Consider the following 16,508-nt stretch of genomic DNA (forward strand, 5'->3'; position numbering starts at 1 on the left):
AGGAGCAGGAGACAAGGTAGAAGGTGGTAAAGGAGCAGGAGACAAGGTAGAAGGTGGTAAAGGAGCAGGAGACAAGGTAGAAGGTGGTGAAGGAGCAGGAGACAAGGTAGAAGGTGGTGAAGGAGCAGGAGACAAGGTAGAAGGTGGTGAAGGAGGAGGAGACAAGGTAGAAGGTGGTGAAGGAGCAGGAGACAAGGTAGAAGGTGGTGAAGGAGCAGGAGACAAGGTAGAAGGTGGTGAAGGAGCAGGAGACAAGGTAGAAGGTGGTAAAGGAGGAGGAGACAAGGTAGAAGGTGGTAAAGGAGCAGGAGACAAGGTAGAAGGTGGTAAAGGAGGAGGAGACAAGGTAGAAGGTGGTGAAGGAGCAGGAGACAAGGTAGAAGGTGGTAAAGGAGGAGGAGACAAGGTAGAAGGTGGTAAAGGAGCAGGAGACAAGGTAGAAGGTGGTAAAGGAGGAGGAGACAAGGTAGAAGGTGGTGAAGGAGCAGGAGACAAGGTAGAAGGTGGTAAAGGAGCAGGAGACAAGGTAGAAGGTGGTGAAGGAGGAGGAGACAAGGTAGAAGGTGGTAAAGGAGCAGGAGACAAGGTAGAAGGTGGTAAAGGAGCAGGAGACAAGGTAGAAGGTGGTAAAGGAGCAGGAGACAAGGTAGAAGGTGGTGAAGGAGGAGGAGACAAGGTAGAAGGTGGTGAAGGAGCAGGAGACAAGGTAGAAGGTGGTGAAGGAGCAGGAGACAAGGTAGAAGGTGGTAAAGGAGCAGGAGACAAGGTAGAAGGTGGTGAAGGAGCAGGAGACAAGGTAGAAGGTGGTAAAGGAGCAGGAGACAAGGTAGAAGGTGGTGAAGGAGCAGGAGACAAGGTAGAAGGTGGTAAAGGAGGAGGAGACAAGGTAGAAGGTGGTAAAGGAGGAGGAGACAAGGTAGAAGGTGGTGAAGGAGCAGGAGACAAGGTAGAAGGTGGTAAAGGAGGAGGAGACAAGGTAGAAGGTGGTGAAGGAGGAGGAGACAAGGTAGAAGGTGGTGAAGGAGCAGGAGACAAGGTAGAAGGTGGTAAAGGAGGAGGAGACAAGGTAGAAGGTGGTGAAGGAGCAGGAGACAAGGTAGAAGGTGGTAAAGGAGCAGGAGACAAGGTAGAAGGTGGTAAAGGAGGAGGAGACAAGGTAGAAGGTGGTAAAGGAGGAGGAGACAAGGTAGAAGGTGGTAAAGGAGGAGGAGACAAGGTAGAAGGTGGTAAAGGAGGAGGAGACAAGGTAGAAGGTGGTGAAGGAGCAGGAGACAAGGTAGAAGGTGGTAAAGGAGGAGGAGACAAGGTAGAAGGTGGTGAAGGAGGAGGAGACAAGGTAGAAGGTGGTGAAGGAGCAGGAGACAAGGTAGAAGGTGGTAAAGGAGGAGGAGACAAGGTAGAAGGTGGTGAAGGAGCAGGAGACAAGGTAGAAGGTGGTAAAGGAGCAGGAGACAAGGTAGAAGGTGGTAAAGGAGCAGGAGGAGACAAGGTAGAAGGTGGTAAAGGAGCAGGAGACAAGGTAGAAGGTGGTGAAGGAGGAGGAGACAAGGTAGAAGGTGGTGAAGGAGCAGGAGACAAGGTAGAAGGTGGTAAAGGAGGAGGAGACAAGGTAGAAGGTGGTAAAGGAGCAGGAGACAAGGTAGAAGGTGGTGAAGGAGGAGGAGACAAGGTAGAAGGTGGTAAAGGAGCAGGAGACAAGGTAGAAGGTGGTGAAGGAGGAGGAGACAAGGTAGAAGGTGGTGAAGGAGGAGGAGACAAGGTAGAAGGTGGTGAAGGAGCAGGAGACAAGGTAGAAGGTGGTGAAGGAGCAGGAGACAAGGTAGAAGGTGGTGAAGGAGGAGGAGACAAGGTAGAAGGTGGTGAAGGAGGAGGAGACAAGGTAGAAGGTGGTGAAGGAGCAGGAGACAAGGTAGAAGGTGGTGAAGGAGGAGGAGACAAGGTAGAAGGTGGTGAAGGAGCAGGAGACAAGGTAGAAGGTGGTGAAGGAGCAGGAGACAAGGTAGAAGGTGGTAAAGGAGGAGGAGACAAGGTAGAAGGTGGTGAAGGAGGAGGAGACAAGGTAGAAGGTGGTAAAGGAGGAGGAGACAAGGTAGAAGGTGGTGAAGGAGGAGGAGACAAGGTAGAAGGTGGTGAAGGAGGAGGAGACAAGGTAGAAGGTGGTGAAGGAGGAGGAGACAAGGTAGAAGGTGGTGAAGGAGGAGGAGACAAGGTAGAAGGTGGTGAAGGAGCAGGAGACAAGGTAGAAGGTGGTGAAGGAGGAGGAGACAAGGTAGAAGGTGGTGAAGGAGCAGGAGACAAGGTAGAAGGTGGTAAAGGAGCAGGAGACAAGGTAGAAGGTGGTAAAGGAGCAGGAGACAAGGTAGAAGGTGGTGAAGGAGCAGGAGACAAGGTAGAAGGTGGTAAAGGAGCAGGAGACAAGGTAGAAGGTGGTGAAGGAGCAGGAGACAAGGTAGAAGGTGGTGAAGGAGCAGGAGACAAGGTAGAAGGTGGTAAAGGAGCAGGAGACAAGGTAGAAGGTGGTGAAGGAGGAGGAGACAAGGTAGAAGGTGGTAAAGGAGCAGGAGACAAGGTAGAAGGTGGTGAAGGAGCAGGAGACAAGGTAGAAGGTGGTGAAGGAGCAGGAGACAAGGTAGAAGGTGGTAAAGGAGCAGGAGACAAGGTAGAAGGTGGTAAAGGAGCAGGAGACAAGGTAGAAGGTGGTGAAGGAGGAGGAGACAAGGTAGAAGGTGGTGAAGGAGCAGGAGACAAGGTAGAAGGTGGTGAAGGAGCAGGAGACAAGGTAGAAGGTGGTGAAGGAGCAGGAGACAAGGTAGAAGGTGGTGAAGGAGGAGGAGACAAGGTAGAAGGTGGTAAAAGAGGAGGAGAAAAGGTAGAAAGTGGTAAAAGAGGAGGAGAAAAGGTAGAAAGTGGTAAAAGAGGAAAAAGGTAGAATGTGTTTAAGGAGGTGAAGGAAGAACCAATACGAGTCTTACCGAGAGCTGCTGCAGCAACACATCTATCCCATCTAGCTCTCCCAGCAACTCCCTGGTACCTACACACACACACACACACACGGGGGGGCAATTGTTAAAGAAGTGTGTAGAGCATAAACATTGGACAAGCATAGTAAGTGAGCGACAGCGACTGGAACGAGAGAACGACTGAAATGAGAAAAGGAAAGAGAGAGAGAGAGAAGGAGGTGGAGAGAAAAAGATGGGTCGATCCAGTCCCTGGGCTGCAGCTCCACGGCTAAACTCACTCGCAGCAGCAAATTAGCAGAGACTCTTGACAGAATATCAATGCGGCCCAGTAGTCCAGAACCTGAGCCCACTGGGCCCAGACCCTGTCCTGCTGAGGCAAACAGGGCTCACTGGGTCCAGCCACAGAGACAAATAGGGTGTTCTACCCAAAGGGCCTCACTCACTCCACTCACTTCGCTGAGATAAAAAGTGTGTACTGTTTCATAGCTTTTATTAACAAGAAAAATAAATGTAGTATAACATCCAAAATGTACGCAACAATAATCACAGAATTCAGAGACATTGATCAAATGCGTTCAGAGACAAAATAGTTCAGAGACAGCGGTCAACAAAAATACAGCGACCCACTCCTCTCTCTCTCTCTCTCTCTTTCCTACTAGCCACCATGCAGGTGAACAGGTGTTTATATTAGCCTACAATATCACCACCCATATCCATGTGACTTCCGGATGATATCAATCACAGTGATCAAAGCAATAAAAAATAAACAACCAAAATATAAAATGACCCATTTACCATTCTTACTTAATTTACAATAACCCCATTCATAGCTCCTACACCAACTATTAGAGGTCTAAAGACAAAAACGTGGCCTGGGGTGTCTAGCGCCACAGTCTACAGTGCCCATGTCGGCATGGGTTTGAATCCGGACCATGCTCTGCTGATAGGCTCCCTTCTCCTTACTTTCTTGTCTGTCTTCACTATCACTATCCAATAAAATGAAAAATATGAGGGACTGCCCCTCTTAGAAAAAAATTACTTTAAAGGCAAAATCACGATGTGGAAAATAAATAAATAAAAAGTCTGTGGCTTTCTACTGTTCAACAAGACTGTAGAGATGTTGCTGTCAGTTTGTGGACGTTAAAGAAGTTTTCTTCAGTTTGTTGATACAGTTAAGAAAACTGAGAAGATAGGTATGTAGCTTCAGAGACATGCTTTCATTGACATCTTAGATCACATTTAGTATTTAAAGAAAGGGATGAAACTACTTTTACTTTTCAATGTTGTCTCCGGTATATTTGAGTAACAGCATTGTCACCATCTTCAGACACTACAGACAAGAGGCTCACATCCATCATCTTCAACTTACTGTCGTTGTTCTGAAGTATGATGGCCAAGATTTCACTGCAGTACAGCTTGTTAGCGTCAAACGGCATCTTGGCCTGAAAGAGAAAGAGGGACAGACAAGAGAGGGAGAGAAGGTGAGAAAGAGAGAGGGTGAGAAAGAGAGAGGGGGAGAGAGAGAGACAGAGGGAGAGAAGGTGAGAAAGAGAGGGGGAGAGAGGTAGAGGTAGAGAACCAGAGAGAGAGAACGAACGAGAGGAAGGGAGAGCGAGGGGGCGGGAGGGAGGGGGAGCAATGAATGTCAAGAGAATTCCAATGACAACGCTGCATTTGAAGCCCTTATTCATCCCCCAGTAATCTCCTGTGCAATTAGGAGGAGGCTACAGTACGCTCACATTCCACTCAGATATATTGATCAGGCCTGTTACGCTACGTAGAATCACAATCAATACAATTAAACAGAATTCTACTTCTGTAGTCTGCTATGACAGATTATCATTTGTTATGTCGACAACAGCTATAACTGATGAATGTATTGTCTTTTGTAAAAGGGTAGTGCCACACAGTCCTACAAACACCTTGATCGACACACACACACAAACACACACAACGACACACGACACAAACACACACAACGACACACGACACACACACACACACCTTGATCCTCTTCAGGAGCCACTGCATGAGTCCTTGTTGAGCAGCCTCTGTGCACAGACCAGGTCTGAACTCAGCCATGTTCTCTATGATGGCTGAGGAGAGAGGAGGGGAGACACACACCACATCACTTAACTACACTGCTCTTCTAATCATACAACAATTTATCATATCTTCATCTATATAGCTTTATACCTGGAGCCATTGAGAATACAGTGCCCTGCGGAAGTAATGGAGCAGTGAAGCATTTCTTCTTTTGGCTCTACACTCCAAAAGTTTCGATTTTAAATGAAGCAATTATTCACAGGTTAAAGTATAGATGCTCAGCTCTTATGTGATGGTATGTGCACATATAGGTATCACAATAAAAAAAATGACAACATTTTGTATGTATAGTCCCCTATTTCACTGTATGACTAATGTTGACACTGGGAAGGCTGAAAAAGGCTATTCAGGCGAAACGTTTGTGTTGAATAAATATCACAGCAATGAGAGAATAAGAGTGTGCGACCTTCATTGTCATTACGTTTTGAGTTACGTTTTCCTTAGTCAGCAAGTCGACTTGGGTGTGCGCTCGGTATTCTCTTTATCCTAATTTTGACCCTGGACCAAGATGGCTTGTCATTGGAGGACAGATAACAGTGAGAACACTGAGCCAGGAGGGAGAGAGAGAAACCGATATGACAGAGTCAGCTTCCTGACAGCCTGCCGCAAGACATTCTCAGGTTTCTTAGATATTAGTTAGCACTATAAAGATGTTTGAGACACTTGATATCTCAATCATCCAGGAGAGGAGAGGAGAGGAGAGGAGAGGAGAAACCTCAAGTACGTGGAGAGAGGGAGCAAACAAAGGAGAGTGAGAGCATGTAAGGACAAGGGAGCTAGAGAGAGAGAGAGTGACAGGGGGGGAGAGAGAGAGTGAGAGGGAGGGAGGGGGAGAGAGTGTGAGGAGTGAGCGGGAGGGAGGGGGAAAGAGGGAGAGAGGGAGAGAGAGAGAAAGAGCCCAGCAGACAAGAGAACATGTAAGGACAAGGTAGCTAGAGAGTAGGGCTGCAACGATTAGTCGACATAATCGACGACGCCGATCATAAAAACTCGCCGACGTGGAATTCTAGTGTCGACTAATCGTATATATAAAAAAAAAAAAAAAAGTTTTTTTTTTTTTTAAACGGGAGCCATGCAAGAATCAGCTGGGTAAGTTTTAGCTAACGTTGTTAGCCAACTGGCTAACGTTATATTGTTAGGGTCGTAATGTTTATGTTAGCTTTACTGTTACATGTTGGAAAACAACGTCTCATGGACAGGGCTGTACATGCTATGAGCGTTTGTGCTATTAATTTATTTGCCCTGTGGCACGCGTGTGACAGACAGAGGCGCTTGTATGTAACGTTACGTAGCAGGGGTTTTCCATGTTGAAGCCAGGAGAACGCGAGATGAAATGAAGTGAGGGGTGGTCGCTATTAAAATACCAGGTAGTCATGGTGGATGATCATGAATGATGCTTGATAAGTGAATGCTATTTCAATTATGTTGAGTCCACCAGCGAGCTGTCTGTAAGATAAACAGCGCCAAGCGTAGCCTACTAACGTGAGCTGTCTGTAGTCTAGCCAGCAATGCTAGCTAGCCAATCAACTAGCTCTGTGAGCAGCTGTAGCTTGGCGTAACGTTAGGTTAGATAGCTAGTTAAGCCGGATTTATGCTTCTGCGTCGCCATTTACGCGCAGCGAAAAGCCACACGACTAATCGAAAAAATAATCGACAGATTAGTCGACTACCAAAATAATCGTTAGTTGCAGCCCTACTAGAGAGAGAGGGATGAAGAGAATGCTAGAGAAAGACATAGGACTGCTGGAGGAGGGAGGAGAGAGGATTGCTGGAGGAGGGAGGAGAGAGGATTGCTGGAGGAGGGAGGAAAGAGGATTGCTGGAAGAGTGGATCGGAGGAGAGAGGATGAGGAAGAGGCATAGAGATTTGCTGGAGGAGAGCCAAGGAGGATTGTTGGAGGAGAGAAAGGAGGAGAGAAGAGAGAGGCATTATTGCTGGAGGAGAGAGAAGGAGAGGATTGCTGGAGGAGAGAGAAGGAGAGGATTGCTGGAGGAGAGAGAAGAGAGACACAGAGGGTTGTTGGAGGAGAGAGGAGAGGGGAACAGAGGAGAGGGTTGTTGGAGGAGAGGAGAGGGTTGTTGGAGGAGAGAGGAGAGGGGAACAGAGGGTTTTTGGAGAGAGGAGGCCTTTTATCAGTGTTTACAGCTGAGCACAGACAGCATCCTTGAGGACACCAGCCTGAGTTGCAACCAATACAAGACAATAGGCTTATTCAGGTCTGGAGAGCTCCCTCCTCCCTCCCTCCTCCCTCCCTCCTCCCTCCCTCCTCCCTCCCACCATCACCACTGTCCCTCCACAACAGACAACAGGCTTATTTAAGCTTTCTCCTCCACACACCAGCACAACAGTCCCAGCACTGAGCCACCGCAACTGTGCAAGCTGCCAGACATGATTTAGTAATGAAAACATCTAAATGTGTCTTGTACTACATAAGCAGAGAGACCAAGCATCCCAATGACATAATATCAGACCATGACAGGGTATGACTTGACCACCAGGGGATGCTGGAGGAGGTAGAAGTTAGAGGAAGTTAGAGAAAGTGTGTTCTAGTGTGTTATAGTATGGTGTAGTATGTTGTAGTGTGTTATAGTACAGTGTAGAGTGTTGTAGTATGTTATAGTACAGTGCAGTGTTGCAGTACGGTGTAGAGTGTTGTAGTATGTCATAGTACAGTGCAGTGTTGCAGTACGGTGTAGTGTGTTGTAGTGTGTGTTCTTACCTAGCGTGTTGTAGACACCATCTGCCTCCTCCTTCACCTGCTCATCCAGCCTCTCCATGTTCTGTACCAGCAGAGCTACCACCTGACCCTCCAGCTAGAGGGAGGGAGGGAGAGAAAGAGATTGGGATAGGGAGAGGAAGAAAGAGTGAGAGAGAGTCGTGAGAACAGCCCAGAAGATCACCGGCGCCCCCCTCCCCTCTCTGGAAGAGCTGTACAACACACGCTGTCTCAGGAAGGCCTCCAAGATCTCCAGGGACCCAACCCACCCTGGGTACGAACACTTTACCCGGCTGCCCTCGAAAAGGCGGTTCAGGACCATGGCCGCAAGGACAAACAGACTGAAGAACAGCTTCTACCCCAGGGCCGTCCAGGCCCTGAACACAGCAAAGACCTAGGTTCTGGGCCCTGGACAGTCTGGACGGATTGATGGCAGCTGCTGGACTGAAAAAATCAGGTGTAGTGCTGAGGCACAAATATGTACATTTCAAGCCAGCAAACTGCAACACTTTAAATAAATGTGCAATAACACTATGTGCAATATGACAACTCTAGTCGTCTATCTCAGGGGTACCCAATACGTCGATCGCGATCGACCGGTCGATCGCAAAGGTAGTATGGGTCGATCGCATGGCATTGAAAAAAAAAAAAAAAAAAGTTTAAAAAAAAGAAGAAAAAATAAAGAAAAAAAAAAGTTCGCCTATCATCCATCCTCACTATGGCTTTTGCCACTTGATTGACGTACAGGTAAGCCAGTCTGCGATCTGATCTTTTCACCTAACACACGGTTCACCACGCATGTGCAGTCAACAGCGCCAACTACAAAATACAAAATACCGGCGAGACTAATTAACTAGTTAGCCTTCCAATTTCTACTATTTACTACTAAAGAAAGGGTATACAAATGAGTGGGGAAGCTGGACCAAGTAAGAAACCAATAACGTATAACGTAGGACTTTTACACGATGTGATATTGGAAGTGCGTCTGTCTGATCTGCAGATCTACGATGGCTGTTAGAAGGGAAATGTGGCAAAAGAGTGAAAACGTACAGCTGTAACGATAGCTTCTTATCGCGTCAGTCACGTTCTTGTTAAACACAAGAAGTCATTCAAAGACGGCGAAATTGTGAAAAAAGCGTTTCTCGAGGCTGCAGATTGCCTTTTCGATGACAGATCCACAGTGGCTGATGAGTCCTTGCAGCCTGCCTACACCTTGCAACCAGCTCCTACAGCCCTGACTACTAGAAACTAGCTGCCTCCTCCCAGTGCCAGGTCTCCCACTAAGGTAGAGAAATGCATTTATTTCCTCCTTTCAAACTAGGGAACTACCTGTTTTGTATCTGGTTTACTTTTCTGTTTGTTGGATCAGTAGTTGGCTATGGTACTGCAGACTGGCTGTCAGTGTGTGAGTGAGAGAAAGTGAGTGTGTGTGTGTGTGTATGTGTGTGTGTAAGAGAGTGAGAGAGAGAGAGGGAGAGAGAGAGGGAGAGAGAGGGGGAGAGAGAGGGAGGGTTTGTGCTATGGCTCCCTATGCAGACTGGCAAATGTGTGTGTGTGTGTGTGTGTGTGTGTGTGTGTGTGTGTGTGTGTGCGTGTGTGTGTGTGTGTGTGTGTGAATGTGTGTGAGCGAGAATAGCAAAGAGGGAGGGTTTGTGATGGTCTTCTCCTGTGGCTGTGTGACAGAGAGAGGGAAAGTGTATTGTGAGTTTACTATGCAGGCTGGGAACTGTGTGTGTGTGTGTGTGTGTGTGTGTGTGTGTGTGTGTGTGTGTGTGTGTGTGTTTGTAGTACGTGCATGTACGTTTGCGATGTTGAAACTAGACTGGTAGATCTTGGCAGACTGGCTACTTGAAAAGTAGATCTTGGTTCCAAAAAGTGTGAGCACCCCTGGTCTATCTGTACAGTATAGTATAGTGGATAGTGTACATAGCCTTTATTTATGTAAACCAGCTCCTTACCTTCTTGTGTTTTTTTAAAGTGTTTTTAAAAAAAAAAAATCTTTCCTAACACCAGGGGAGCCACCCCTCCTAAATTTCGTTGTTTGGTACATGTACTGTAGCAATGACAATAAAGACCATTCATTCATTCATTCATTCATTCAAAGAAAGAGAGATATGGTAGTGAGAGAGAGTGGAATGGAGAGAGACAGAGAGCATCAAACAGAGAGAGAGAACAGAGGTAAGGTTAGGCTTTTTTACAGCTAAACTTGTTCTTTAAACAATGGACTTTCAAACATTGCCTTTATAATGTCTACTCCCATGCGGCTACACTCACCAGAGACCAGACCCACCAGAGACCAGACCCACCAGAGACCAGACCCACCAGAGACCAGACCCACCAGGGACCAGACCCACCAGGGACAGAAACTCGGAAATAGAAGGATAGGCTCATTGTAATGCGTGGAACAGATTGAGGAATGGTATCAAACAGACAGCAGAGAACACTAAAGCCTCCAGCCCATAGGTATAAGCCATCAGACAGAGCTACAGACCCCAGTCATGTGACATAAGCCATGTATAAGTCATCTCAGACCAGAGTGAGTTGACCTACGCCTCTCTGCTCTTTCCAAATGTCAGCAGACAGGACGGGCCACTAAAACCTTCCCCAGTGCACAGACAACGGCCTGGGATGAACTACTGCTGTCAGAGACTGGGCTTAGTGGAGGGAGGAGGGTGGAGGGAGGCTGGGGGAGGTAGAAATGAGAGAGTCTGTCTGTCTCAGTGGAGTCTGATGGAGGTAAAAATGGGGTGTCTGTCTGTCTCAGAGGAGGCTGGTGGAGGTAGAAATGGGGTGTCTGTCTGTCTCAGTGGAGTCTGATGGAGGTAAAAATGGGGTGTCTGTCTGTCTCAGTGGAGTCTGATGGAGGTAAAAATGGGGTGTCTGTCTGTCTCAGGGGAGGCTGGTGGAGGTAGAAATGGGGTGTCTGTCTGTCTCAGAGGAGGCTGGTGGAGGTAGAAATGGGGTGTCTGTCTGTCTCAGGGGAGGCTGGTGGAGGAGAGGCTCATTGTAATGCATGGAATGGAATGAGGAATGGTATCAAACACATTGAATGGTATCAAACACATTGAATGGTATCAAACATATGTATGTGTTACTATTATGTGATACCATTCCTCATTCCCATGCCTGCAGTACAATGAGCCCCGTCCTTCTATTTCTACCTCCACCAGACTCAAACAAACAAGACTTAACCAAAGCCATGAGAATGTGACAAGATTGCAGTCGCTTTCTTCATTAGTTTCATGACAGTTGAGTTATCAGCAACAATATTTCTGATATGAGCAAACTTGTGATATGTCATCTCTAGGGCAATGAAGTTGCGCTGCCTGAGAAATAACAACAATGCCAAACAACCATCCATCAAACTGAGGCTGTTGCATAGCCGCCCAGACTGTTGAAATTATTTATAATGGTGATTAATAGTGTATGCACTGTCTACCAACAGGACTTGGGGAGGCGCAGCGTTTCCCATACATCGACGAGCGCATTTTTCCAGCGTTGCTCGCGCTGTTGCGGAAAGTGTTCGAGCGGGTTCGCGGAAAGGCCGGTTTACTGCGGTAAACCAAAAGATTTGGTTTTACTCTTTAGTTCTCTCTCCCTCTCACATACTGTCTCACTTCCATACATATAAAGGGAAACACACACACACACACTTCCATGAAATGACCATTTTCATTTATTTTGTTTGTAATGCATGGAACCGAATGAGGAATGGTATCAAACACGTGCTTTTGATACCATTCCTGATACCGTTCCATTCAATGAGCCCATCCTCCGATCTCTACCTCCGCCAGCCTCCCCCTGAACAGGACTCACCAGTGAGTCTATGAGGACTTCGGCACCCTCTTCACTCTCGTGCAGGGTGTCTGTGTCTGACAGCTCCTGCAGCAGATCCACCACTGCTATGGCGATATGTAGAAGAGGCTAAGGAAGTACCTAGAATAATATTGCCATAGGTCCACATGGTTTTTAGAACATACTGCCATTTTAAACTATTTCAACTATGTCTAACAACTCCTTCAGACAGTGTTACACAATAGATTCAAAGTGCTTATAAGTCTGGAGAGGCTGGTGGTGGTCGACATTGGAGGACAGGCTCATTATAATGCATGGCATGGAATTGGATGAGGAATGGTATCAAATATACCATTCCTCGTTCCATTCCATGCATTACAATGAGCCCACCCTCAGATTTCTACTTCCACCAGCCTCCACTGCTCTTAGTCTAGAAGTAAGCATCAGTAGGCACCTGCATTGAGCCCAACCAGAGGAAAAGAAACCATTCTAATCTATTCCAATAGAGCCTGGCGGTAATTAAAAGGGTAAAGGATATCAGTGTTTTCGTGGCTGAGCAGGCTGAGTAGGGAGTGGACAGCGTTGAGTTCCACTAGCAGGTGGTAGAGGTCGGGCATGGTGGCGATGACGTGCATCTCCTGGATGATGTCATTCAGGTCCAGCTCCGTCTCCATGAACCTGCACACAGAAATAAATGATTATATCTACACTGCACAAAGAAATTAAGGGAATACTTAATCATCACAGTATAACACCAAGTCAATTACATTTCTGAGATATCAATCTGTCCAGTTAGGAAGCGTAAACGATTGTTAATCAATTTCACCTGCTTTGGTGCAAATTAAAGTGACAACAGGTGGACAGGAGGACAGCAAGACAACCCCCAAAAAGGAAATGGTTTTGCAGGTGGTGGCCACAGACTATTTCTCTCTCCTTATCCTTGACAGATTTTTCTCTAGTTTTGCATTTTGCTAGTGCCCTTGTCACTACTGGTAGCATGAGGCGGTACCTGCAGCCCATTCAGGTTGCACAGGTAGTCCAGCTCCTCCAGGATGGCACATCCATACGTGCCATCGCAAGAAGGTTTTCTGTGTCTCCCAGCACAGTCTCAAGAGCGTGAAGAAGATACCGGGAGACGGGCCATTACCAGAGGAGAGCTGGACAAGGCTGTTGAAGGGCAACAACCCAGCAGCAGGACTGGTATCTGCTCCTTTGTGTGAGGAGGAACAGGAGGAGCACTGCCAGAGCCCTACAAAATGACCTCCAGCGGGCTACTCATATGCATGTTTCTGACCAAACTGTCAGAAACAGACTCCATGAGGGCCCGACGTCCTCTAGTGGGACTCACAGAGTGCTCACAGGTCAGCACTGTGCAGCTCCATTAGCATTTGTCAGAGAACACCAGAATTGGCAGGTTCGCCATTGGCGCCCCTTTCTCTTCACAGATGAGAGCAGGTTCACACTGAGCACATGCGACAGATATGAAAGAGTCAGCATCATCCAGCATGACCGGTTTGGTGTGTCAGTGATGGTCTGGGGAGGCATATCCTTGAAGTGTTCCCTTAATTTCTTTGAGCAGTATATGTTACGGTACATGTGGGAAAACAGTTTATGTTGGCATTTCCGGGGACATGGCAGCATAAAATGTCGACTTGGTACATGCTGGCATGTCTAATGCTAACCCTACCCCTAGCTCCTGACCCTAACCCTAGTTTTTCCACATTTACCGTATTCCCACATGTACCATAACATATATATATAAAAAATACCATACACTCCAAGGCATACAGAGTTATGTTATGGACTTATGGCCCCCATTCAATATCTTACAGTATATGGACCTACGGAAATTCCCAATATTTCATTTAAGAAAGAATATTTCAGCATGTCTGCAAAGCAGCAGTAGAGCTAAAGTAAGAGGGAAAGCTCCTCTCTCTCAAGCTTTCGGGGAACTTGCTTGTTTCCTCTCTCCACCCCCCACTCTCTCTCTGTCTCTCCCTATATATCTCTCTCTCTCACACTCCTACCCTCTCTCCCTCTCCCATTAACTCACTTTTCAGGGTTGTCTGGGAACTTGATCCTCAGCTCCTGGTTCTTGTAGGACCGTTTCTCAAAGGTCAGGATCATCTTCTTCACGGAGCTCTCGTCCACCGGCTCGCCCTGGTTCATTAGAACAGGAAAGGAAGAGTGACCTTTGGAAGAAAGTGTTACCAAGACAACTAAAAGGCCTTGTGGCATTGTGTGACATCTAATTGGATATTTTACAAGCAATAAGAGGGCTGGTTAATTATTTGAAAAAACTTTATCATGTCAAGTTATAGATCTTGGTATTTGGATAATACTTAAATATGTTTTTTAGGGCATTTCTGCTTTACTGGGATAGAGACAGTAGAAATTTACTGGAAGGATGGGTGAGAGAAAGGACAGATGACATGCAGGATAGGTCGATTCCGGAATCGAACCAGGACCCTGCGACTACGTGGCATGCGCCATAGTGAGCTATTAGCCTGGGGCTATTAGCTCCCAGGCTGTCAAAGAAATGACTAATGGTTTGTGGGTGTGCGTGTGTGTGTGTGTGTGTGTGTGTGTGTGTGTGTGTGTGTGTGTGTGTGTGCGACGTGCGTGCGCGTGTGTGTGTGTGTGTGTGTGTGTGTGTGTGTGTGTGTGTGTGTGTGCGTGCGTGTGCGTGCGTGTGCCTAACTACCCACCTCTTCTGGGTCGTCCTCATCATCCATGAGCTTCTCCAGAATCTTCTTCCGGTCCCCACTCGGGTCTTCGCTGTCTGCGTCATCCGCCTCCATGTGTCTCCCCAGATCCCTACTGGCCAGGGTCTTCTTCCTCCCTCTGGGGTCATCGTCTCCACCACCGTCCTCGTTACGCAGACGCTTCGCCCCTCTGTCAGGCTGGAAGGAATGGACAACAGACCAGGAAACAGCAAAACACCAGGTCATCAGTCATTACACAGCAAAACGTTAGGTCATAAGTCATTACATATTAGTGTAACATTTGGAAGTCTTAAGGGCAAAGTTAGCATTTAATTGTTCAGCCTACAACCTGTCTACTGTGGATCTGATAAATAAACTTGGACTTCGACTTGACTTTTGACTAGTGGATACTATGTCATTACATGGTGGCCAGAGCCATTGATAGAGAGACACAATCGTCTATCAACGTGTCTGTAAGTAGCTACTGCATGGTTTACACTATGTCCATAGCTATATGCCATTATTGATACAAACGTGTGTTGTGTTCATATAATGATATTGAAAGCAAGAATGAAGGCACACACTCAGGTCTGTTTGTATCAACTCATAAACAACATTATAAATCACTGTGACCAATGTGTAGCTACATGTTGCAACATCTCCTGAGCAGACCAAATGTAAAACTAAACACAGAAAGAGAGAGAGAGAGAGATCACGTTTTAATATGAAGGTAAGAGAACTAAAACCATACTTTACTTTCACCCACCGGTACAGCAGATAGCTAGCATTAGCATCACCTACGCAAGACAGCGAAACCAATGCAAGACGGCTAAAGCGACTACGCAATGTCTACCTAGCACACTAATTACCTGATAATTCAGGAGTTCGCCGACATCCATTTAGAGAGGTTAGCTGAGATATATACGTCTAGAAGTTGGGTGTTCACACTGGGCACCGTGTAGCTTGGAACCTCCCGCTGACAACTTGAACATAATATTAGCGTAAATCGTTTTGCTGTCGCAAAGGTCTTAGCTGTCGTAAAACATGAAAAGGATGCTCTGGGCTGCTCTCACTAATCCGCTGTCAATGATACTCAGTTTTGGTAACTGTTTTTTGTTTCTCTACTGTAACATAACCAGGTACATTAATAATAATAACAATAATTCATAATAATTACAATTTACAATACAAATACAACAATTGGGGGTCCCTCAAAAAAAATGTGATAGCCATCTATGAGCAATGCACTGTATATAAGATGATGACCACGGGTCTTTCTGCTGCTGACCAAGGGGCTGAGTCCTGTTGATGGGGCCCATTTTTCTTTTAGAGTCTGTAGGCTACTGTATTTGTTTATTAAGATTTCATAAATATGATATATTGTCTGAATTTTTTTCTTGTTTTATAAAACGTTAATTATTTTTCATTTCTTGTGCTGGTTTATTATGAACAACATGTAAAATTGCAGGAAACTAGCACAAATAATTGGGTGGGAGAGAGGGGCCGCCGCTGCCAAAACGCGCACAGTTTTGGGTCGCTCCACCACCAAAAAATCTCACTCCAAACTTTTTGTGAAACTTGGCAGCCCTGATGGTATCCTGGCGTTAATCATATACATTTTCAGGTGCTTTTATGGAAAGCTTTTGTTTGGCTAGATTATGTTATGGTTTATGGAGTAACTACACGGCTCAATCACACAACCATTGCAAATACGTAGATGATAAAAAAGTGTATTCATTACAACTGCTATTTAGGTAAATGCAGAAAAAGTTACCTAAATATCAAGAAGACCACAGACAGTAGGTATATAATACAGGCCGTTCTCTATGTGTCTAACACACACACACACACACACATGCACACACACACACACACACACACACACACACACACACACACACACACACACAAACACACACACTCTAGTCTTAACCATCCTCCAGCGTCTGTTTTCGACAATGAGGAATCGGGATTCTCAGCAGGACAGCATGTGAGATGAGCAGAAAATCACAGTTTCAACCTGCATCATAGAGGATTTATGAGGGTTGTCTGGTGGAGGCCCCATCTTGTCACCCTTCACTGTGACCAGCGATCTGTGACAGCAGAGCAACAGCAACAACATTCAAACAGAAGGCCGCTGTAAGCCAGCCAAGCTTGAGATCTCAACAAGAGAGATAGAGAGACAGAGAGAGAGAGAGAGAGAGACAGAGTTAACCACTATGCTAC

At 46.4% G+C, this 16,508-nt stretch overlaps 1 protein-coding gene across 1 annotated transcript in view; it reads right to left on the reverse strand.

Annotated features, from left to right (window-relative positions):
• Positions 1-15,259, reverse strand: part of ctnnbl1 (catenin, beta like 1) — a 51,940-nt gene extending 36,681 nt beyond the window's left edge. Inside the window, exons 1-9 of the mRNA XM_080533786.1 lie at positions 15,152-15,259; positions 14,286-14,480; positions 13,631-13,737; positions 12,114-12,255; positions 11,599-11,694; positions 7,786-7,879; positions 4,965-5,056; positions 4,330-4,402; positions 2,973-3,031 (exon numbers count right to left, since the gene is read on the reverse strand). Coding sequence (XP_080389912.1) covers positions 2,973-3,031; positions 4,330-4,402; positions 4,965-5,056; positions 7,786-7,879; positions 11,599-11,694; positions 12,114-12,255; positions 13,631-13,737; positions 14,286-14,480; positions 15,152-15,181 — 888 coding nt within the window. The 5' untranslated portion in view covers positions 15,182-15,259. The remainder of the gene's footprint in view (positions 1-2,972; positions 3,032-4,329; positions 4,403-4,964; positions 5,057-7,785; positions 7,880-11,598; positions 11,695-12,113; positions 12,256-13,630; positions 13,738-14,285; positions 14,481-15,151) is intronic.
• Between the last annotated feature and the right edge of the window lie 1,249 nt (positions 15,260-16,508).

The sequence above is a fragment of the Nansenia antarctica genome (assembly GCF_963989245.1).
Source record: "Nansenia antarctica genome assembly, chromosome: 6".
Lineage (NCBI taxonomy): Eukaryota > Metazoa > Chordata > Actinopteri > Argentiniformes > Microstomatidae > Nansenia > Nansenia antarctica.